The sequence below is a fragment of the Tursiops truncatus genome, chromosome 1 (genome assembly GCF_011762595.2).
Source record: "Tursiops truncatus isolate mTurTru1 chromosome 1, mTurTru1.mat.Y, whole genome shotgun sequence".
NCBI classification, from domain to species: Eukaryota; Metazoa; Chordata; class Mammalia; order Artiodactyla; family Delphinidae; genus Tursiops; species Tursiops truncatus.
Window position 1 is genome coordinate 102,701,122 of NC_047034.1, and position 24,475 is coordinate 102,725,596.

Consider the following 24,475-nt stretch of genomic DNA (forward strand, 5'->3'; position numbering starts at 1 on the left):
TACTTTTACCTTTTTAAGGAAGATGATGTTAGCTTTGATCACTTGGTTAATAAGGTGATGTCTGCCAGATTTTACTACTATAAAGTTATTATTTTGTCTTTTATGAGTAAGTAATTTGTGTCAAGGTACTTTGAGGTTATATAATATCCTGTTCCTTACCAAACTTTCCCTCCCCATATTTGTCTCTGTTTATGATTGTCTCACTCCCTCATTCCTTCCTTATTAATTGGCATTCTAGTATAAGGAAGAGGTTTCCCTTCTTTCTCTTTTTATCTCTTTGCTTGCTTGCTTGCTTATTTATTTATTTATTTATATCTGTGTGAATCCACTGAGTCTTATTATTTTTTTTTTTAAATTAAGAACTACTAGGTGGTTTTCAGACTGGTTTTTGAGAAGCCCTGATTTTTTTAAATTAATTAATCTATTTGTTTTTATTTTTTGGCTGTGTTGGGTCTTTGTTGCTGTGCATGGGCTTTCTCTAGTTGAGGGAAATGGGGACTACTCTTCGTTGTGTTGCGCAGGCTTCTCATTGTGGTGGCTTCTCTTGTTGTGGAGCACGGCCTCTAGGTGCACGGGCTTCAGTAGTTGTCGCACGTTGGCTCAGTAGTTGTGGCTCACGGGCTCTAGAGCGCGGGCTCAGTAGTTGTGGCGCATGGGCTTAGTTGCTCCACAGCATGTGGGATCTTCCCGGACCAGGGCTCAAACCTGTGTCCCCTGCATTGACAGGCCAATTCTTAACCACTGTGCCACCAGGGAAGTCCCCCCAAAATACCACTCTGGTAATAGTGTTTAGAAAAGATTGAGTTAAGAAACTGGCAAGTAGCAAGAACAATTAAAAGATTCCTCTAGTAATTTAGATAAGCCATAACAAAGGCCTAAAAATACTACCAGTGAAGGGAGAGGGAGGTAGCTTTGCAGCTACTTGGAAGTAGGTTTGCAGAAACCTGATCATACCTCAGCCAGGTGATCAAGGTCAACATCAACAGTGGTATCCTGTTGATAGTTTATACCTTTGATGAAAATGGGACTTACCTCTGTGGTCTTCCTCCCCCAAAACCCATATTACCAATATAATCATGAGCAAAGCATGAGACAAATCCCAGTTGAGGGACATTCTACAGAACACCTGATGACCAGTACTCCTCAAACTGTCAGTGTCATCAAAAACTTGGAAAGTCTGAGAGACTGTCCTAACCATGGGACTTTAAGAAGACGTGACAGCTAAATGTAGTGCGGTATCCTGGATGGGATCCTAGAGTAGAAAAAGGACATGAGCCAAAAACTTCAGAAACCTGAATAAAGTATGGACTTTAGTTGTTAATAATATATTAATATTGGTTCATTAATTGTCATAAATGTACTATACTAATGTAAGGTTTAAACCTAGGAGAAACTGGGGATGGGGTTTATAGAAACTCTATATTCTTCTAATTATTTTGTAAATCTAAAACAGTTCTAAAAAATAAAGTTTGTTTAAAAAAATTATCAATGCAGATGAAAAAGTAATATTGAATTTTAGAGCAGTGTTAAGGTGGTTGAATTGAACATGCTTGGTGACTGAATTGGGAATCAAGGATTAAATGATAACTCATAGTGTTTTGTTTTAGGTTTGTGAATGAGTAATGATGACATTTATCACAATACATTACAAAATATCTGCTTCACAGTAGTCATTTGTGAAGGCTATAAAGTTACTTCAACAGTGCAGCCATTGCTCAAAATGTTTCGCACTTTTTTAGAATCAAAAATTTTTTGGATATCCTGTATTCTTTTAGACATACCAAAGTAAGAGACATAGCAGTGTAGCAGTTAAGGGTGTGACCTTAGGCAAGTTTCTCCTTCTTTCTAAGCCTCAAAATTGGCATATTACGTAGTCACTGTGGACAGAAGATTGTGAAAAGATGGCAGAGTAGGAAGCACCAGGAATCTGTCTGCCACCTAGACAGTAGTTGCACTGGCAGAATCTGTCTGATGTTAACTGTTTTGGAACTCTGAAGTCTATTGAAGACTTGTAACTGCTAGGGGTAGGCATGGTAAATTGCAGTTAATTTGATCAGTTCAGCTCTTAGCACATTACCCATTCTCTACCCCTTAGCCACTGACAGGCAGCTGTGCTTGTATTCCTGGAACAGCCTGCATGCAGCTTATGGGAGTCAGGGTGGGCAAAAAAGACCATGTCCTCCACATATTAGGGATCTGTGCTCTGATTCCTGATCACTGTTTTTGATCGGACAGGTGCAAAGAAGTTGTTTTTGCACATCTCCCCATTGATGTCGCACCTCTCTCCACTGTTGTTGCACCTCTTCCTCTGGCTGAAGAGACTGCCAAGAGATTTAAAGGGCTCGTGCCCTTTTCTCCCCTTCAATTTTTTCTTTTTCCGCTTTTGGGAGCCAGACACAAAAGACTAGGACGTTCAAAAACAACTGCATATATGGAGAAAATTAAAACGTGACTGTGTATGCCCAAGGGAGAGGCTCAGAAAAGACCTGTGGATACCGTAAGTTTACAGCTCAGGTTGGTCATCAACACAGAGACAGCCTATAACAATCAAAAAGACAAAAACAATAACAAAAAACCCTCCAGCAAATCCTGGGGAGGGGGAGAATCTGATTTTCAGAGTTACCACATTACTAGATTCAAATGTCTAGTTTTCAACAACAAAAAAATCAAGGCATGTGAAGAAACAGGAAAATATGTCCCATTCAAAGGAAAAAAATAAACTGTATCTGAAGGAAACTTCATGGCATATTTGGTAGATAGAAACTTTAAAAGATGCTCAAAGAAATAAAGGAAGCTGTGGGAAAAGTAAAGAAGATGTATGAACAAAATGGAAATATCAGTAAAGGGATAGAAAGTCTAAAAAGAAACCAAAAAGAAATTCTGGATCTGAAAAGTACAATAACTGAAATGAAAAGTTCACTAGAGTGATTGAAAGGCAGATTTGAGCAGGTAGACGAGTAAGTGAACCTGAAGATAGGATACTGGAAATAACTGAGTTCGAGGAATAGCAACAACAAAAAAGACCTAAGAAAAGTGAACAGAGCCTAAGGGATCTGTGGGATACCATCAAGTGGACCAACATACATATTGTGGGAATCTGAGAAGGTGGGGTGGTGGGATAGAATGTTTGAAGAAATAATGGCTGAAAACTTAACACATTTGTTGAAAGACATGAATATAAACATTTAAGAAGCTCATTAACTCCAAGTAAAGTGATGTAAGAAACACCCCACACCAAGACACATTATAATCAGACTTGCAAAAGGCAAAGAGAGAGCAAATCTTGAAGGCAGCAAAAGAGAAGCCAATCATTATGTACAAGGGATTCTCAATAAGATTATAAACATACTTCTCATCAGACACTTTGGAGGCCAGAAGACAAGTGGGCCTTTATATCCAAAGTGCTAAAAGGAAAAACAGTCAGGAATCCTGTATCTGGCAAAACTGTCTTTCAAAAGTGAGGGGAAAATCTAGACATTCCCAGGTAAATGAAGGCTAAGCTCGTTATCACTAGATCTGCCCTTCAGGAAATACTCATTCCTGCAGGGTGAAATGAAAGGACACTCAGGAAACAGTAACTCAAAGTCATCTCACAAAATGAACTTCTTAATTAAGGCAAACACATGGGCAATTATGAAAGCTATTATTATCATAACAGTGGATTGTAACTCCACTTTTTGTTTTCTACATGATTTAATAAATTAATACATTTTTAAAAAAGCAGTTATTAGTCTAAAAGTTACTAGTATTGTAATTTTTGTTTGTAGCTCCAAATCTTGTTTTCTACATTATTTAGGAGACTAATAGATTTAAAAGAATCATTAGTTTGTGTTTTGGGGCACACAATGTATAAATACATGTTTTTGTGACCAGTAACCAAAAGGGGTGGGAAAGAAGCTATAAAAGAGCAGAGTTCTTGTATATTATTGAAGTTAAGCTGCTATAAATTCAAATTAGAGTATTATAACTTTAGAATGTTAATATAATCTCCATGGAACCACAAAGAAAATAACAATGGAATATACACAATAGGAAATTAGAAAGGAATTTAAGCATTTCACTACAAAAAAACCAACTAAACACTAAAGACAACAATAATGCAGGAAATGAGGGACAAAAAAAACTACAAGGCATATAGCAAACAAATAGCAAAATGACAGTAAGTCCTTCCTTATCAGTACTTACTTTAAAAGTAAATGAATTAATGGGCTTCCCTGGTGGTGCAGTGGTTGAGAGTCCGCCTGCCGATGCAGGGGACATGGGTTCGTGCCCTGGTCTGGGAAGATCCCACATGCCGTGGAGCGGCTGGGCCCATGAGCCATGGCCGCTGAGCCTGCGCGTCCGGAGCCTGTGCTCCTCAACGGGAGAGGCCACAGCAGTGAGAGGCCCGCATACCCCCCCCCCCCAAAAAAAAAAAGTAAATGAATTAAACTCTCCAAAAGACATAGATTGGCAGAATGGGGAAAAGCCACATGATCCAACTACATGTTATCTACAGGTGACTCATTTTAGATCCAAAGATGCAAATAGATTGAAAGCGAAAGGGTGGGAAAAGATATTCCATGCAAATAGTAAACAAAAGAGAGCAGAGGTAGCTATAGTAATATCAGACAAAACAGACTTTAAATTTTAAAAGTTTCCAAGAGGCAAAGACAGGTAATATATATTAATGAAAGGTTCAGTATAGCAATAGGTGTTACAATTATAAATATTTATACACCAATGACAGACTATCAAAATATATGAAGCAAAAATGGACAGATGAAGTGAGAAATGGACAGTTCTACAGTAGTAGTTGGAGACTTCAATATCCCACTCTCAGTAATGGATAGAACAACCAGAGAATATAAGTAAGGAAATAGAGGACTCAACACAATAAACCAACTATATCTAATAGAGATACACAGAACACTTTACCCAATAACAACACTATTAAGTCTCAGTAGATTTTAAGAGATGTACAAAATATCTTCTCCAGCTATAACAAGTTGAAGTTAGATATCAATAACAGAAGTAAAACCGGAAACAGCAATTTTTTGGAAATTAAACAACACACTCTTAAACAACCAGTGGATCAGTGAAAAAGTTTTATTTTTCAATAGCATCAAAATAAATACTTAGGAATTAACTTAACCAAGGAGGCAAAAGACTTGTACAATGAAAACATCAAAACATTACTGCAAGAAATTAAATATATAAACAAATGGAAACACATCCCATATTCAAGGATTGGAAGACTTAATCTTGTTAAGATGTCAGTACTACCCCAAATGATCTACAGATTCAGTGCAGTCCTTATCAAAATACTGATGACATTTTTTTTTGCAGATAGAAAACCCCATTCTAAAATTCATATGGAACCTTAAAGGACCCCAGATAGCCAAAATAATCTTGAACAAGAACAACAAAGCTGGAGGACTCACACATCCTGATTTCTAAACTTACTGCAAAGCTACAGTAATCAAAACAGGTTGGCACTGGAATAAAGACAGAAATAAGCCCTTACATACATGATCAAATGATTTTTGTCAAGGATGCTGAGACCATTCAATATGGAAAGGACTGTCTTTCAACAAATGGTGCAGAGAAAACCGGATATCCACATGCGAAAATAGGAAGTTGGACCCTCACCTAACACCATATGCAAAATTTAAGTCAAAATGGATCAAAGATCTAAGGCCTAAAACTAAAACTCTTAGATGAAAACATAGGGCAAAAGCTTCATGACATTGGATTTGACAATGATATCTTGCATATGACACCAACGGCACAGACAACAAAAGAAAAAATAGACAAACTAAAGTTCATGAAAAATTTAAAATTTGGTTATTAAGAGGTAAAAACTTTCAGTTACAAAATGAGTCCTCAGTGTGAAATGTACAGTGTGGAGAGTATGGTCAGTAGTTATGTAATAGCTTTGTTAGGTGATCCTTTTGAAATGTATAGAAATGTCAAATCACTATGTTGTGTACCAGGAACTAACATAGTGTTGTAGGTCAGTTATATTTCAGAAACAAATAAGCTCATAGAAAAAGAGATCAGATTTGTTGTTACTAGAGGTGGGGGCCAAGAGAGGGGGAATTGATAAAGGCAGTCAAAAGGCACAAACTTCCAGTTTTTAGATAAGTAAGTACTGGGGATGTAATGTATAACATGATAAAGATAGGTAACACTGCTGTACATTATATATGAAAGTTGTTAAGAGAGTAAATTCTGAGTTCTCATCACAAGGAAAAAAAAATTTTTTCTATTTTAAGCCCTAGAGCGGAACAACTTCAATTTAAAAATGTAACAGGTTGGGACTTCCCTGGTGGCGCAGTGGTTAAGAATCCGCCTGCCAATGCAGGGGACAAGGGTTCAAGCCCTGGTCCGGGAAGTTCCCACATGTCACAGAGCAACAAAGCCCATGCGACACAACTACTGACCCTGCACTCTAGAGCCCGCGAGCCACAACTACGGAAGCCCATGTGCCTAGAGCCCGTGCTCCGCAACGAGAAAAGCCAACACAACGAGAAGCCTGTGCACTGCAACGAAGAGTAGCCCCCGCTTGCCGCAACTAGAGAAAGCACGCAGGCAGCAAGGAAGACCCAATGCAGCCAAAAATAAATAAAGTAAATAAATAAATGATTTTTTAAATCTATATGCGGTAATGGATGTTCACTAAACTTATTGTAGTAGTAATTCATGATGTATATAAGTCAAATTGTTATGCTGTACACCTTAAACTTATACGACGCTGTATGTCAGTTATATCTCAATAAAACTGGAAGAAAACATAAAAATAAAAAATTCAGAAAAGTTCTATCCATTAGAGGCTCATAAAATTTAAAAATAAAATATTACTGTACTTTGAGAAAATTTTTGTGTATTCTAAGACATTCAACAGAAAAAGGCAACCCGCAGAATGGGAGAAAATGTTTGCAAATCACATATCTGATAAAAGATTAATATCTAGAATATATAGAGAACTCTTAAAACTCAACAGCCAAAAACAAAACAGCTGGATTAAAAAATGGACAATGGATTTGAATAGACATTTCTCCAAAGAGATATAAATGGTCAGTTAGCACATAAAGAGACGCTCAATGTATGGTATAATATGGGTGAACTATGGGGACATTATGCTAAGTGAAATAAGCCAGTCACAATAGGACAAATACTGTATGATTCCACTTATATGAGATACTTAGTGTTGTCAGACTCACATAGACAGAATGTAAAATGGTTGTAGCCAGGGCCTGGTGAGAGGGGGAAATGAGGTGTTATTGTTTCATAGGTACAGAGTTTCAGTTTTATAAGATGAAAAAAGCTGTGGACATGATGGTGGTGATGGCTGCACAACATTATAAATGTATTTAATACCACTGAATTGTACATTTAAAAATAGTTAAGATGGTAAAGTTTGTTATGTGTATTTTACCACAATAAAAAAAATGTTCTGTGAGATAAATGAAATTATACATAGATTCTTGTCCTTTGAGGGAGAACTTGATTTTTAAAAGAAGCTATAAGTTATGTGGGACCTGGTTATTATTTGGAGGGTTTAACTTGTTATTAACATTTTTGATTGAGAGTAAGGTATAAAAATAATTTGGTAGGACTAATTTTTGGATGGCTGATAATTTTTTGTTTATAGTAGAGTTGCAAAAATAGTACCTTGCATTTGTTTGTCATTTCTTAGTCTCCTACAGTCCGTGACAGTTCTTCAGTCTTTTCTTGTTTTTTCTGACCTTGGCACTTCTGATGCGAGCTGGTCAGATATTTTTTAGAATGTCCTTCAATTGGGGTTTGATGATTTCTCTTGATTAGATTGAGGATATGCATTATTGGGAAGGATACCACAGAGGTGAGGTGCCGCCTTTCTCAGTACTTTTTATTTAACAGGGGGTGTGTCATGTCGGTATGCGTTACCGGTGATGTTAACCTTCATCATTTGGCTCAGATGCTGTCTGCTAAGATCCTGTACTATAAATTTACTATTTTTTCCTTTGTAATTAGTAAATATTTGGGGAGAGATACTGTGAGACTGTGCTTAAACTTTTACCCACTAATTTTAGCATTCATTCATTTTTCTTGCCTACGGCAGTTATTTATTGTGGAGTTCTAATGGTGATTTTTATATTTGCCTCATTCTTTCTACATTTATTAACTGGAATTTTTTTGTTAGGAAGAGTTGTTCCTTTTCTCTCCTTACAAATTTCTAGTCAAGTTTAGTTAAGATCCAGTTGAATTTTATCAGTGTATTTTAATTTGAGAGGGAAGGGTTTGTGCTTCTTCTGTAAGTTAAGGGCTGAATAGAATCTCTAAACTCAGTTCTCTGGTGCTTTATAGGAGTTTACTTTCTAAAGTTTACTTTTGTGTGGTTCTTATATTTGTTATTTTTGAAGTAATTTTTTTTCCTGATAGCCTGTATAACTATTGAGATGGTTTTTCTGATTTCAAGTATCTCAAGTCATAAGTTGGGGGAACATAGCAAAATTGTATTTTGTGTTAATATATGGTTTTAAATTTTATAATTTCCGAAACTAGTTTGGAATGAAAGCATACCTTTAACTTTTTTTTTTCTTTCTCAGGCTTGAAAAGGAATATACTACAATAAAAACTAAAGAAATGGAAGAACAAGTTGAAATTAAAGTAAGCATCTTAGGACTTTTAAAAGTACTGAACATAAATTCATTAAAGTCAGTTATTTGGCAGTAGATGTTATGTTGATATATTTATTACCTGTTATAAATTTAACAATGATGTTTGTATTTATTTATTGATAAATTTACCATCCCACTAGATTATAGTTAAAAACAGACATTTCAAAAACTGATCTGAAGTGGTTTTTGTTCTAGTGTGAAAGAAAGCAGCTTCCTTTTTCTGGATTTATTGGTGGGTCATCAGGAGAAAATACTTCTTTGGGGAAGATAATTATCATTTCATTTAAGCATGTTTTAAAAAGTTATAGAGAATATAATCTGTAACATGCTGAGACTAACAGCAGTATAGTATAAAGGAGACCTAATAGAGTAGATCATTGCATTAGAACTAATTATGGCTGCCTTAAAGATGCAGAAAGCTTTGACTAATTAAATTTTCTCATCGCTAACCAAAGATTATTTTTGAATTACTGTTCAGAGAAACAGGTAGATTTTCAATTTGAAGGACATGTAAATTCCCACGTGTACCTTAAAATTCTTGTTTGTATCCCTGTAGGCCAGAAATTGTTGAGGATCTTTGGCATTGTGTGAGCTGGGTGTTAAGGAAAATTGAATTGGCATTTATGCTGATATTTCAGGATGGGGCTAATGAGTAGAAGCATGAGTTAGTGAAGGAACTCAGTGACTGGCTGATCCAATTCCTTACCTTTTATTTTCCTCCCAGCTGCCTAAAAAAAAAAAAAAAAGAAAAGAAAAAAAGAAACAAAAAAACAAATTTATTGAATGACTCCACTTTTGTATATTTGGATGTGTCTGATTTTTTACTTCAACCTGGCAAGACATTTGATGACCATCTTATTTACAGTTCCCTACCTGTGTATTATTTTGCCTTGCTATAAAATAACACTTCGTTACTCACACCCCGCATGCCTTTTTACTAGGAATGGGTTCTGTTAAATTACTACTCTTTCTTACCATAATCCTGCTCAGAAGCCACCTGGGAGACAGTCTCTTCCCTCATCAAATCTGTCTCCCTTATATACATGTTTTATTTCCGTTTCTGTCACCTACCCACTATCTGTTGGAAATAGATACTTATACATTTTCTTCAGAGAGAGAGAGGAGGAGAGAAGGAAAAGATCCCTGTGGATGTTTTTCCCTCTTTTTTTTTTGTTCTGTCACCCACCTGCTGCTCTACCATTTGCTTTTCTTTTAGGTTCCATGAGTAAGGGTAATATTGAATCATACTCTCCACTTCAACCTACTGAAAGTAAAAAGTGCATCATCCTGATGAGTGGGGAGAGAGTATGGGTTATTGCATACCACAAATATTTGGAACTGCAAATCAAGAATCTGAGGATGGGGAAGCCATCCTGTTCGTTTCCTCATGCTTGTAGTTGCAAAAAATAAAAAAATAAAAATAACAGTTCTATGAACAATCCTTGCTCTTGAAGAAGTTTTTTTAAATTAAGTCACATGAATGTAGGAATAGCAAAGGCCTTTTCAAAAAGATCTAGCAGACATTAGCCTATATTTGCAGTTTTTTTCAAATTTTGATTTTTGGGGAAAGTTATAGTTCATATACCTCACAAAATACTTTTGAGTATGTCTTAGGCAAAAACAGATGGCACAAAGTTGTTTATAGAGAAGAATCTGGGGGGGGGGAAGTTTAAAAAGTTAGTGGAGTGCATTGGGTAAATAAATACGCTGATCTCAGAGATAGTTCCTTTTATAAAATCTTGTTTCCACATAGTTCTTTTTTTACTCTTGTACCATTTTCATTCCTTTCTTCATTCCTCCTGCCCTCTGAAGGGCAAAGCCAAAACAATTTTTGTGTAACTCTACTTTTTTAACTTCATGTTTGCATATGTCTGATTTTTAAGTTGGACCTGGCAATTCATCTCATTCCCAACCAGAAGACCACCTTATTTACAATTAATTAGCCATGTATCATGGAGCCTCTCTCTTCTTTGGGAAATGTCACTTCCTTATTCAATTCCCTTCCCCTCCCCCAAGGGCCCTTTTACAAGGGAATGAATTCTGTTAAACTAGTACTTTCTTGCCTTGGTTCTCCTCAAAAGCCTTCAGGGAGATAATCTTACGCACTTCTTTACGCAAGTAGTATGATCATAATTATGTGATGTTTTGATATAGAAGTAAAAATCAGCCTTTGATGCTGTGACATGTGTTTAAGGTTTGACCTTCGGGTCAGTGACCTTTACGCTAGGAATTATACCTGTCAGCTCCCTGATCAAGACGGTGACTTTCAACTATTTTCCATTCCTTCTCTGAAAGTGTTACAGGAAGATTTTGATAATAACGATTTCATACGGTAGATCTTACATTTTACTGTGCGAAATTTTTTGTTAATAGAAACACCTTTGTCAGTATCTTCTTCCAATTCTTGATGTTCCACCTGAGGGGGAGGAGGTAAGAAATATTAAGATTCTAGCTTATATTGGGATAAACCACAGATCTTTAAAAAAGGAAGAGCCTTTATCCCCTACTCTATTTAAGATAGACGTATGAATTTATGTTTAAATTTATGTTTTGGGGTATAGAGATTTAAGCCCTGTGAAGAGGAGTTAGAAATTCTGACTGGTTTTTAGTCAGAATTTGGATATTTTTTCTTATTTCAAAAATTATGGAATATTCCAGATATGCTGAAAACTAGAGCGTAATATAAAAACATCTGTGTTTTCACTGCCTAACATAAAAAAACATGACAGGGCTTCCCTGGTGGCGCGGTGGTTGGGGGTCCACCTGCCGATGCAGGGGACACGGGTTTGTGCCCCGGTCTGGGAAGATCCCACATGCCGCGGAGCGGCTGGGCCCGTGAGCCATGGCCGCTGAGCCTGCGCGTCCTGAGCCTGTGCTCTGCAACGGGAGAGGCCACAACAGAGACAGGCCCGCATAGCCAAAAAAAAAAAAAAAAAAAAAAAAAAAAGACAAGTATTATCTAAGTCATCCAGGAATTATATTGAACAATCAATATAAAGTACTAGTACTGACACATTTATTCAACACTTAATATACGAAGGATAATTTACATACATTATCTCCTTTTATTCTTCCAGTAACCTTATGAAAGCGTTGTTTATCTTTCTATGAAGAAACTAAGGTTCAGAAAGCTCAAATAATAAGCTAGTGGTCATACTGACAGAAAGTGGTAGAAGTCAAGAGTTTGAACTCTGATTTGGGTTAGTCTTAGACCCATACATGTTCTTCAGTGTATACACACTACTACTTTGCAAGAGAGACTTTAATGTATTGTGATGTAGGAAGGATTTGGATGCCCATTTTTTGTGGCATTACAAACTTTTCATTAAAAAATGAATAGCTACTTAATAAAATCCAATGGGGATGTAATAGCTTAATTTATTTAAGAAGTCATTCATTTAACAGATATTTACAGTGACTGCTACATGCCCAAACACTGTTCTAGGCACTTGATATGTGTTTATGAAACAGACCAATTCCTGCCCTTGTGGAACTATATACTCTAGTATGGAAATCAGACAATAAGTAAAATGTACAGTGTTTTAGATGGTGATAAGTGTTAAACAGAGGAAAAAAATATCTTAGGGAAGGGAAAATAAAAAAAAAAGTGTTCGGATTAAAAGTTTAGAGAAGTTGACCAGGTTACCTTTGAATAAAGACCTGAAGGAAGTGAGGGAGCTAGATATATAAGGAGAGCAGGGTCTGGTCAGGAGCATGCTGATGAGGAGTAGTGATGGGACAATATGAAGATGAGGGAAGTGAAAGGAGGTAAGGTGTTGCACATTGCAGATAATGTAGGGAGTTGCTGAACATGTGAAGACTTTAGCTTTTACTCTGGTGAGCCACTGGGGTTTTCAGTAGAGAAGGACAAGATCTGACTTAAGTTTTCAGTGCATCTTCTGGCTGCTGTGTTGAGAGTATATTGCAGGGGGTAAGAGCAGAAGCAGGGATATTAAGTAGAAAGCTGGTAAAGTAATGCAGGCAAGGGGTGGTGGTGGCTTGGACTGAAGTGTTAAGAAATTATTAGATTCTGAATAGGTTTTAAAGGTATAGCTGATTGTGGAGGTGTCAGAGGGACAGAAATCAAGGACTTTGGCCTGAGCAGTTAGAAGAATGCAGTTCCCAGTACCTGCAATGGGAAAGTCTACAGGAGGAATACCAAGAGCCCCAGTTTTGGTTATATTAAGTATGAGATGCCCAGGAGCTGTTCAAGTAGCTCCTCGAAATACAGTAAGTCCCCTGTGTACGAACGAGTTCTGTTCAAAGAGCGCATTTGTAAGTTCAGTTTGTTTGTAAAGTCCAACAGAGTTAGCCTAGGTACCCAACTAACACAGTCGGCTATATAGTACTGTACTGTAATAGGTTTATAATGCTTTTCACACAAATGTTACATAAAGAAACAAGCAAAAAAATAAACATTTTTTAATCTTATAGTACTGTACCTTGAAAAGTACAGTAGTACAGTACCACAGCTGGCATACAGGGGCTGGCTTTGAGTGAACAGGCAAGAAGAATTACTGACTGGAGGAGGGAGAGGAGGTGGAAGATGGTAGAGCTGAAGGATTGTCAGCAATAAGAGACGGAGGGCAAGCTGCAGTTTTAAGAACGCATGTTCAAATCTTTGAAAGTTCACAACTTGAAGGTTCGTATGTAGGGGACTTTATTTAAAGTTGGAGTTAAGAGAGGACAAGCTGGAAATAAAAATTTGACAGTTATTGACATGATCATATTAAAAGCCATGAGAGTAGATGAGATTACCTGGGGAATGGATGTAGATAAAACAGAAGAGTACAAGAATTAAGCCTGAGAGTAAGCCAACATTTAAAAGTTAGGAAGACCAAGAGCCAATCAGCAAAGTAGGAGAACACCAGGGAAATATAATGTTCTAGAAGCCAAGAGAATAGAGTGTTTCAGAAAGAGAGGCATTTACTGTGTCAAATGCTAAAGAAAAGGGACTTCCCTGGTGGCACAGTGGTTAAGAATCCGCCTGCCAATGCAGGGGCTACGGGTTCAAGCCCTGGTCTGGGAAGATCCCATATGCCATGGAGCAGCTAAGCCCGTGCACCACAACTACTGAGCCTGCTCTCTAGAGCCAGAGAGCCACAACTACGGAAACCTGCGTGCCCCAACTACTGAAGCCCACGCACCTAGAGCCCATGCTCCACAACAAGACAAGCCACCACAATGAGAAGCCTGTGCACCGCAACGAAGAGTATCCCCGGCTGAAAAAAAGAATCAATACCAAAACAACCACATCTTATGAGCACACTGCAACTAGAGAGAGCCTGTGTGCAGCAACGAAGACCCAGTGCAGCCAAAAATAAATAAATAAATAAATATATTTTTAAAAAAGAACAAGAGAGAATGTAAAATATATGGGCAAAAATGTAGGTAAGATGTTGGTTGTGGGATGTTGTGAAGTTCTGTTGTGATTGCTTCAATTTTTTCAATGAAATCAGAAACAAGATTATCATCTGAGAGTGACAGTAGGGTGGAGGGTTGCTGGTTTGAAAACAGAGGAGAAAGTATGAAATAGTGATCTAAGAAGGTGGGAGAAGGAATGGACTAAGGAAACACATTATTCTAGGATGCATTAAGAGTCCAACTGAATTTAGTGATTGTTAATTGAAATAAACTTTACCGTTTTATTTTTCTTTGGTCATATTTACTGGCTGAGGTGCAGACTCAAGAGTTGTCAGTGTGTTGACCCAGACTAGTGGTTTCCCAGGCTAGTATGCTCACTACTAAAGAAGAGAAGGGAAAGGGGGATAAAAGCAAGGGAAAGTCTGCAATGATTGGAAATTAAACTTTGTTTGGGAAGAGAGGATATCAGGCAGTGAGGGACAGTGAAAAGTTGGTAGGATCCATGGATTATCCCAACAAGAAGGAGGATTATTGAGTTTGGGTTACTTCATAAAATGAGTAAGCTGGAAAGAATAGAGTGGTTTGTTTGAAACTGAGATTCCCCTATTTTGGCATATTTAGGTGGTTTTTCGTTTTTCATCATTAAAAAATAATGCTTATGTTAACATCTTTGTATATAAAGTTTTGTGGTACCTTCTATTTCTGTAGTCAGTTGTAAAAAGTAGAATTACTGAATTATAGGATATTAGTATTTTTACGACATTCAATATGCACTAAGTAAATTTCCTAAAGAATATTTCCAGGATATGTTCTTGGCAGCGTTTCCATTTCACTAATACCTTGCGTATATTAGATATTTCATTCTTGTTCTCACCCTTAGTCTCATTTTCTTTTCTAATTTGGTAGGTCAAAAAAGTCTCTCTTTTTAAGTGTATGTATCTGTTGCTCTTTCTCTTTGTGGCTTTCACTTTAAAGTTTAGAAAACACCTTTTTAATTAATTCTAGGAAATGTGATTAAAAGTAAGGATACTCAAAAATTAATGAGAGGGCATCCCTGGTGGCGCAGTGGTTGAGAGTCCGCCTGCCGATGCAGGGGACACGGGTTCGTGCCCCGATCCGGGAAGATCCCACATGCAGCGGAGCGGCTAGGCCCGTGAGCCATGGCCGCTGAGCCTGCGCGTCCGGAGCCTGTGCTCCGCAATGGGAAAGGCCACAACAGTGAGAGGCCCATGTACTGCAAAAAAAAAAAAAAAAAAAAAAAAATTAATGAGAAATCAGTCAAGTGATAGATTTTAGTCATTAACTTTCCTATATAGCAGCAATAAACATTTCAAAAGTATCTTGGAAAAAAGAAATTCAATTTGAAATAAAGATAAAAGCATATTTGGGACTTACCTGGTGACACAGTGGTTAAGAATCTGCCTGCCAATGCAGGGGACGTGGGTTCAAGCCCTGGTCCAGGAAAATCCCACATGCCACAGAGCAACGAAGCCCATGCACCACAACTACTGAGCCTGCTCTCTAGAGCCTGCGAGCCACAACTACTGAGGCTGCGTTCTAGAGCCTGCGAGCCACAACTACTGAGCCCGCGTGCCTAGACCCCATGCTCCACAACAAGAGAAGCCACCCCAATGAGAAGCCCGTGCACCGCAGTGAAGAGTAGCCCCTACTCACCACAACTAGAGAGAAAGGCCCTCGTGCAGCAATGAAGACCCAATTCAGCCAAAATTTAATTAGTTAATTAAACTAATTTTTAAAAAAGCATATTTAAGAATAGCCTAAAGGAAAAATAGTTTAAAACCTAACGAACACCGAAAAAACTTTGCAAAGGGTGTTTTTAAAGGATGAGTAAAGGGGAGAGACAAAAATAACTACGTGTTGTATAAAAACAATCTAAAGAATAATTATTTTAAAAAATAGACGAAAGTAATAAAATTATATTCATGCCCTAACTTTAAAAATATTATAGCAATGCTTATCATTAACCAAGTATTTGGTATATATTAGGCAGTATGCTATCTCGTTGAATTCTTGCAGCAGCATTGTAGGTTTTATTAGTGTAATTTTCTAGTTGAGGAAATGGAGATTCTAGGGCACTGAATGATATCCACAGGTGTTAATTGTACAGTGAGGATTTGAACCTAAACCTACCTCATTTCAAAACCCAGTCTCTAAACTACTAGTCTACTAGTAAAGGTTTGCGGAGGATAAAAAACACAATATAAGAAGGGGGAAAGTTACCTATAACAGACGTTAAAATAGATTACAAAGCTCTAATTACCAAAATACTATGAAGGTAACCCTGAAACAGTCTTTAATAACTGTAAAGTCTATTATATTTTTCAACTCATAATGAAGTGGGTATCACACAAATAAGGAATTGATTATTTATTTAAAAAGTGGTATTAAGACGTTTGTTTAGGTGTTTGGGGGGAAAATGAATTCAGGTTTTTATAGCAAAATTTCAGAAGATTTAAAGGGGGTGGGGAGGGAAATCCAAGTGAATGTTTTTAGTTTTAAATTTTAAGCATTATTTCTATTGAAATATTAACTTTATTCACTCAATTGTCTGGTTGAGCTTAACTTCCTAAGTCTTTTAGAAGACAAAATGCTACTTTTTTTTTCATGAAATATGTTGAGAAGATTTTGAGAATCACATTTATTTCTTTGGCTTTCCAGACTTTAAGAGCATTTAATAATTGCTTATTTGTGTAGACCATTATGCTATACATAATGTGAGTAGCAAAAAACTGAGAAATATTTTCTTTTTCTCAAACTATTTTGTAGATTGAGATCACACATAAAGTAATATCTATTTCAATTCATCCAAATATATTCTAGTGAATAGAGCAAAATTATTTAATTTGCAAACTGTCTTTGTAATAAATAAGATTTATTTGTTCCAATTTGTGGTCCACTTAATAAGACAACAATAATTCATAGTCTTTTATTTGCTTTGTTCTGAGATTTTATATGTCATATAAACTATATTTTAGTCTTTACTGGCAAAATAATAGGTTGAATTAATAGAAGAATTTTCTGAGGAAGACATTTTTAGCAGGAATTTAGAGGAAGGCAGGGTTGGAAGAAGTCTGGATTGCACTCTAGAGCAAATTGGTACAAAAAGGTCAGAGGGAGTTTGAAATTATAATGATGGCAAAATGAAGGGATAACTTATATTGGTGAACTATACAAAAAGGAGATGATTTTTTAACGTAGAGTGTTTTGTTTTTTTCATATTATTTTCCATTATGTTGTCACAGGAAAGAACTGTAGTTCCCTGTGCTATACAGTAGGACCTTGTTGTTTATCCATCCTATATATAGTAGTTTGCATCTGCTAATCCCAAACTGCCAATCCATCCTTCCCCAACCCCACTTTCCCCCTTGGCAACTACAAGTCTGTTCTCTATGTCTGTGAGTCTGTTTCTGTTTCGTAGATATGTTCATTTGTGTCATATTTTAGATTCCACATATAAGTAATATCATGGTATTTGTCTTTCTCTTTCTGACTTACTTTGCTTAGTATGATAATCTCTAGGTCCATCTGTGTTGCTGCAGATGGCATTATTTCATTCTCTTTTTATGACTGAGTAGTATTCCATATTGTGTGTGTGTGTGTGTGTGTGTATGTGTGTGTGTGTGTGTGTGTGTATCACATCTTCTTTATCCATTCATCTATCGATGGGCATCTAGGTTGTTTCCATGTCTTGGCTATTGTAAATAGTGCTGCTATGAACAAAGGCGTGTGTGTATCTTTTCAAATCATAGTTTTGTCTTGATATATGCCCAGGAGTGGGATTGCTAGATCATATGGCAGCTCAATTTTTAGTTTTTTTGAGAACCGCCATACTGTTTTACATAGTGGCTGCACCAGTTTATAATGTAGGGTGTTTTAGATTTAATACTTAATAGCAGTAATTTGACAGGGTTTTGGGAGTTGGGCATTGAGCAATTGGGTGAAGTGTTTTTTTTTTTTTAATCTGGTTTTACTCTTTTAACTACAAGAAAATGCTAGTAATTTTCTTAAATTGAAAACAACTCATGATAAATAATTCATTCAATGAAAATGACTCATTCTTCGTATTTTCAGAATGGAACTTTGCAACTTGGCATATATAACACATAAATGGAGGCTGATCTAGTTCTAAACTGACAATTTGATATTTATCCTACGAACATGCATTTTTCAGGTTTCTTGTTTATTTGATAGACATTTGAATATTATTTGTGTAGTCTTTGTAGGAGATAAATGAGTTAGAATCTTTTCTATCTAATAGGGATATTAAGACATATAAGAAAATACTGGGAATTCCCTGGCGGTCCAGTGGTTAGGACTCTGCGCTTTCACTGCCGAGGGCTTGGGTTCAATCCCTGGTCGGGGAACTAAGATCCTGCAAGTGGTGAGGCGCAGCCAGGAAAAAAGAAAAAGAAAATACTGATTATGAGTCATTATGCTAGGTACAGAAAAGGAAGGGGTTATTTTGTATGTATTCTAGCTTATATTTAAAATTCAGTCACAGCTGGAATGATGAATGTGGTCGTTTCCTTTGCCATGCATTTCTTACTCTGAGCCTTTAAGAATTTCACAGATGATAATGTAGCCATTTCTTGGACTCTTTCCTACTTATAAAAGGTGGTACATTTTATCGACTGTCATTTTTCCTTCTCAGGAATGTTTGCAAGCAAACCTTTGTTTGTTTTCTTTTTCTGCAGAGGTTACGCACAGAAAATAGACTATTAAAACAGCACATTGAAACATTAGAAAAAGTAAGTAAATTGCTACTTATGTAAACTTCAGTTGAATGCACAATAATTTTTCTATTTTAAATAAAGGCTCAAGAAATCTGGCACATGTCTCTGAAGTTGTGGTATTGACTGCTTAGCTTGCATAGCTTACTACTTAACTAAATAACTTGTCAATAAAAATTGATCATTACTAGTCCTTGAACTCTTAAGGTTAAAGTTTCAAACTGAGATTATTAGAGTAACATAGTGATGTCATTTGTTTTTGTTACATAATCTCTGAAAAGTATGTTCTTTAGGGGTAACCTAATTGAGGATCCATTCTGTGTAGTATTTTAAAGATGAATTTCAAATGTTGCCCTGTCGAGCCATATATTAAATGTGGCAGTGATTTCTTTAAGGCCTAGGATTGCTTTAAGTTTAGTCAAAATGACTGACTGATTTCTTATGTAAAAATTCACCATGATGTTTGTTGATTTTCAACACAGGAATTGTGACTAAACTTTTGGTTCTTAGAATTATTTTGATACCGCTTGTTACCTCTTCCTCTGTTTCATATAAAATAACTGGGTAAATATGTCAATCTTGCATTATTTTTCTTATTGTGCTTTTGATGTAGTGTCTTTCGTAGTCTTGTTCCTGATGCTATAAGAATGTATTAAGTAATAGAAGTATAGCCTAAGAGTTTTGGTTTATTAAAGGAGAAACATCTGAATTCACAAACTGTTTTGGGTTTTTTTTTTTGTTTCTTTTTACCAAAAATGAAAGTTAGTAGTTTAAAAAATAGTCCTCATGATATTGCCAAGTATCTTAAAATCTTCCCTGAAAGTCTACAGGTCAATATTTAGGAATTAAATGAATGAAGATATAGATTATTTGCATGTTTATCTTTTGTTTGAAAGTATTGATGGTTTCATATTAAATAGCATGGCAGAAGGACAGGATCTTTGTTACATGTATATTTTTGTTATATAATAATTGCAGGTACATTATATTAAGGATATATTTCTTTCATCTTATTAGAGTTTGAAGATAATTCTGCTTTTTTGGTGACTGCAAAAAGGTTGAGCTTAATTGTTTTTAAGTCATTTTGATTTTATCGATATATATTTTTTCCACTAAACACTCAGTTTATAGTAAAATGTACATCTTCCTAGGTGGTCTTTTATCTTTGGAGTAAGACATTTTCACAGAGAAAGCATTTTTATTTCATTGAACCTTAAGAATAATAAAGGTGCTGTCTGAAAGAGTTAAGTTTGGATTTTGCTTCTAGAAAATTAAGTACCTTTTTACTGGCTTAGATGGCCTAGGTGTGTTCTTTAGCACTTAGAATTCTGTAAATACTTAGATAGCAATTAAAGTCTGTAACTGAAATGTTTACTTACTCAGTAATTGCTAGAGTTTATTATGGTTGAGCTCATTAATTTCATTTGTCATATTTTCCTTGCTTTGCTTCTTTGGAAGTTGCTGTTGCACAAATTGCTGTCACACTTCATAAGTGATATTGCTTACTCAAATTCCTTCTCCTTTTCATATAAATGATTTGACAATATGGCTGACGCTAAAAATACTTAAAGTATGCTTTAAAAAGAAGATATTAGCTTGTCCCAAATAATGAAAACTCTCTTGGAATGATCTCTTCTAGAAGCACATGATTTTCTGCAGTTTATCCTTATTTTGATATATACTTTTTTAAGAATAGAAACACATGCAATAAAAAATAGTTTTAAAATCTAAATGTCCATCTTAATTACAGTGAAACGTAGGTGGAATTTGGGTATGCGTTGTTTCTTCTTATTCCTAATTTTATCACCTTTATTTTGTTTCTTTCTCTTATATTTCTATCTGAATTTTTCCTTTTGTAGGAAAGTGCTTCCTTGGCAGATAGATTGATACAGGTATAGTTTTTTTTTTTTAAGCATTTTCTCTAACATCTAAGGAAAGTCCTAAACCTAGAAATTCATATTTTAATGCATGCAATTTTACATGCATTTATCTAGAAATAATTTTTGGGGTGGTATCTATGGGTGTAAACTTAATTTTTGATAATAGTGTGTTATCTTTATTAAAATAAACCCATCTTTTGCACGTTTTAGAGCTAACCTTATTTTAAAGTTTATTCCAAAATGGCAATCAGTGGATTCTGCGAAATTAACCACTATTCATTGAAAACATTAGTCCTGCATGTACAATAATATTGCATGAATTGAATTTTTATTGACTGAAAGAAGAATTGTTCTTAAGATTATCAGATGAATTTTTCATTTGGTTTCCCAAAATTTGCTGGAGCAATAATGAGCTGCTGGCTAATAATTACTCAGGCTGTTCTGTTCTCTGAGGTGATCTTTTTTTTTTTTTTTAACATGTCAAAGTAAGTAACTAAACCTCACAAAGGCAGTCTTTCTTGAATCTATCCTAAATTGCTTTACACAAAAAAAAATTATGTCCTAAGGGACAAGTGACAAGAGCCCAGGAGGCTGAGGAAAACTACCTCATAAAACGGGAGTTGGCCAACATCAAACAGCAGAGTGATGAGGCCAGTGCTAAACTGGAGCAAGCTGAAAATACCATCAGGAAGCTCCAGCACCAACAGCAATGGGTAAGGAGTCTGGTAGTGGTTTTTCTCACCTTTCTCATCCCCTTCCTTTAAACTTTTTTTTTTAAAGCACAACTTGTGTGCTCTTGTTTTAAACAATTTTGTTTTCTACTTTAATTGAATTCTTAATCAATTTTAAGTTCTGTAATATTTACAGGTCTTATTGTGGCCTAAAGACTCCTTGTTCTAACATTTTTTTTTCTGTCTACACAGTTTTGTTAGAATTAGGTAATGTTTTCTTTCCTTACATTATATTTTAAGTCACAGCAAATAAGTGATGTATGTCAGACCTGCTTTTTAGGTTTTAGAAATCTGTTTATTTACAAAAGATATTTTTCCATGGGTAATTATTAAATCTTCTGATAGTTTTTGTTAATTGTGTACACGAGATACTACCCAACATGTAGAAAATATGTAACTATCTCATTTAAGTCTTTGATAATATGGTGATTTATATCTTGTGAAATACTATAGTCTTCTTACATCAAGACATTAAATTAGGTTCAGTTATATGCTTACATTTTTTTCAAGAAGAGAGAAGTTGTGAAAATGAAAAAAATGGACTTTTAAAATATTATGTTAACTAAGAGTACTAAACAGCTTCTGATTGTACAGCTATCCTCAGGTATCTTTTGTAACTTAGATATTATTTTCCATTGGCAAATTCAGACAAGTGTGATATTAATAAAGAATATGAGAGTTAAAAAGAAAGCCAGCTGTTTATCTTTGAAAAGATATTATTTCTTGTTTCAGTTTTCTGTTTTCAAGTAGGAGTTGGATTGTAACAGGTGGAAAAAGTTGTGGTAAACCTAGAATTCTATATAGGTCTGAAAGGCAAATAGAATGACTTCAAGGTTGGATGTTATTTTTATTCAGAAAAACTAAGAAACATTATCATCTGAGTATGAAAAGCAGAAAACTAAAAGCAAAAAGAAATTGGTATTTGAAAAAAAAAATAACATAAAATTTTTCCTATTAATGTTAATTGAATATGGTTACAAAAAATGAATAGCAGAGTGGTAAGAGAATACATTCATCCCTTGTTATCTGTGGGGGACTGGTTCCAGGACCCCTGAGGATACCAAAATTCTTGTATACTCAAGTCCCTTTTGTAAAATGGCATAGTATTTGCATTTAATCTGCATATATCCTCCCACATACTTTTTTTAAAATTTTTTGCACTTAGTAAATATGTTTTTATAATGAAAATTCTTGAAGTATAGCTTTGAACATATATACAAGAGTAGCACAATGTGAAACAAATTGAGATTGTGTATTTTTTCCCTTTAAATCTTGGAATTGCTATTTTGGTATATGAATATTTCATTATAAACATTTATATTGTATGTTAAATATTTAAAAATTCATATTCACACACATTGTTGCTGTAGTCTCTACTACATTAGTGCTTCATGCTGCCTCCCATATACTTTAAGTCATCTATAGGTTACTTATAATATCTAATACTGTGTAAATGCTAGGTAAATAGTTGTCTGTGTATGGCAAATTCGAATTTTGCTTTTTGGAACTTTCTGGATTTTATTTTTCCTGAATATTTTCAATCCACGGTTGGTGGAATCTGCAAATGCAGAAGCTGTGGCTGTGGAGGGCTGACTGTACTAAAGAGATGGGTTTCGTTTTGCCTTTGTATGAAATGTCAATAATATCAAAGCATAAAAATAGGAAAAGCAGAATTGGAGGGTCATGTTGAGAATTAAGCTGAACTGAGTTATCAGTGTAATGTGATTTTGTTATTGGAAAAGATAAGTATTATATTTACATTTAGTATAAGCTACAGTCTTTAATACATTGGAGTCATAAATTATTAGTTTCTTTGCATAGTTTTTCATATAGTAAGACCTGTGTATAGATGTGTATCAAAGATAAAAAATGTTGGTTTATAATGAAAAAGCTAAGTGGGCAAGCAAAAACAGCCAGAATGAACTGAAGCTTTTGAAAATAGTTAAGTGTAACAAAAAGAATCTTTGTACTCTAATTCAAAGGACAAGATAGACCCATATTGTGGGGCTATGATACAACAAGTAGAAATCAAATCTCTACTTCGATTTTGCTTCCATTTTTTTTTTTCCTCACTAAGCAGACATTCTCCTAAACTGAAATAAACTGTAAAGCAGACATATAAAGCAGTAATGCACAAAAATAGGTGAAGTAACAGAATTTTCGTTAAATTTCTAGTTTCAAAGTAAAGTGATATTAGATATTAAAGTAACTTGCAAGATGATCATAGGAATATTATTATTATTTTTTTTTTTGCGTTATGCGGGCCTCTCACTGCTGAGGCCTCTCCCGTTGCTGAGCACAGGCTCCGGACGCGCAGGCTCAGCGGCCGTGGCTCACGGGCCCAGCTGCTCCGCGGCATGTGGGATCTTCGCAGACCGGGGCACGAACCCGTGTCCCCTGCATCGGCAGACGGACTCTCAACCACTGCACCACCAGGGAAGCCCAGGAATATTATTTTTTAAAAAGGATTTTAGAAAATAAGAGATGCTAAAGGCTTTGAGGTTGGCAACTGCAGTTAGGTAATAGTGGTTAGATACCTCAGAAGAGGATCAGTGACCTTGCTGATGCTTCATTAAAAATTCCTGGAACATCTGGTTTGTGAACAATTAGATAACTTTTACTTGCTAAAAGCTAATTTACTATGCATAAGTCATAACAAACTAACTTTGTTTCTATAACAAACAAAAATTTCTTACAAGTTGTTGGTAGCGTCTCTCATGATATTCTTGACAAGGTAGAGAAATACAGATGAAAATAGTAAACTTAAGTGGCTTTATAGGTGACTAACTATATCAAAATGGCTGTTCATGTTGAAGTAAAGAGGTGTCAGAGGTCTTTGTCTCCTACATGAAGTATTTCAGGAATGTAGGTAATATTTTTTATATATATAAATTTGTTTATTTTATTTATTTTATTTTTTTTGGCTGCATTGGGTCTTCATTGCTGCGCGTGGGCTTTCTCTAGTTGTGGTGAGCAGGGGCTACTCTTCCTTGTGGTGTGCGGGCTTCTCATTGCAGTGTCTTCTCTTGTTGCGGAGCACGGGCTCTAGGCGCACGGGCTTCAGTAGTTGTAACACGCGGGCTCAGTAGTTGTGGCTCGCGGGC

At 35.7% G+C, this 24,475-nt stretch overlaps 1 protein-coding gene across 10 annotated transcripts in view; it reads left to right on the forward strand.

The window, feature by feature from the left end:
* EVI5 (ecotropic viral integration site 5) overlaps nt 1-24,475 on the forward strand; it is a 206,483-nt gene that overhangs the window by 87,089 nt on the left and 94,919 nt on the right. For 7 of the 10 annotated variants that reach the window (XM_019919870.3, XM_073811072.1, XM_073811065.1 and 4 more), the window contains 4 exons: nt 8,574-8,634; nt 18,725-18,778; nt 20,620-20,652; nt 21,207-21,353. In XM_019919870.3, the coding sequence (XP_019775429.1) occupies nt 8,574-8,634; nt 18,725-18,778; nt 20,620-20,652; nt 21,207-21,353 (295 nt within the window). The remainder of the gene's footprint in view (nt 1-8,573; nt 8,635-18,724; nt 18,779-20,619; nt 20,653-21,206; nt 21,354-24,475) is intronic. The other 3 variants (XM_073811080.1, XM_073811083.1, XM_073811076.1) reach the window with 2 other exon arrangements.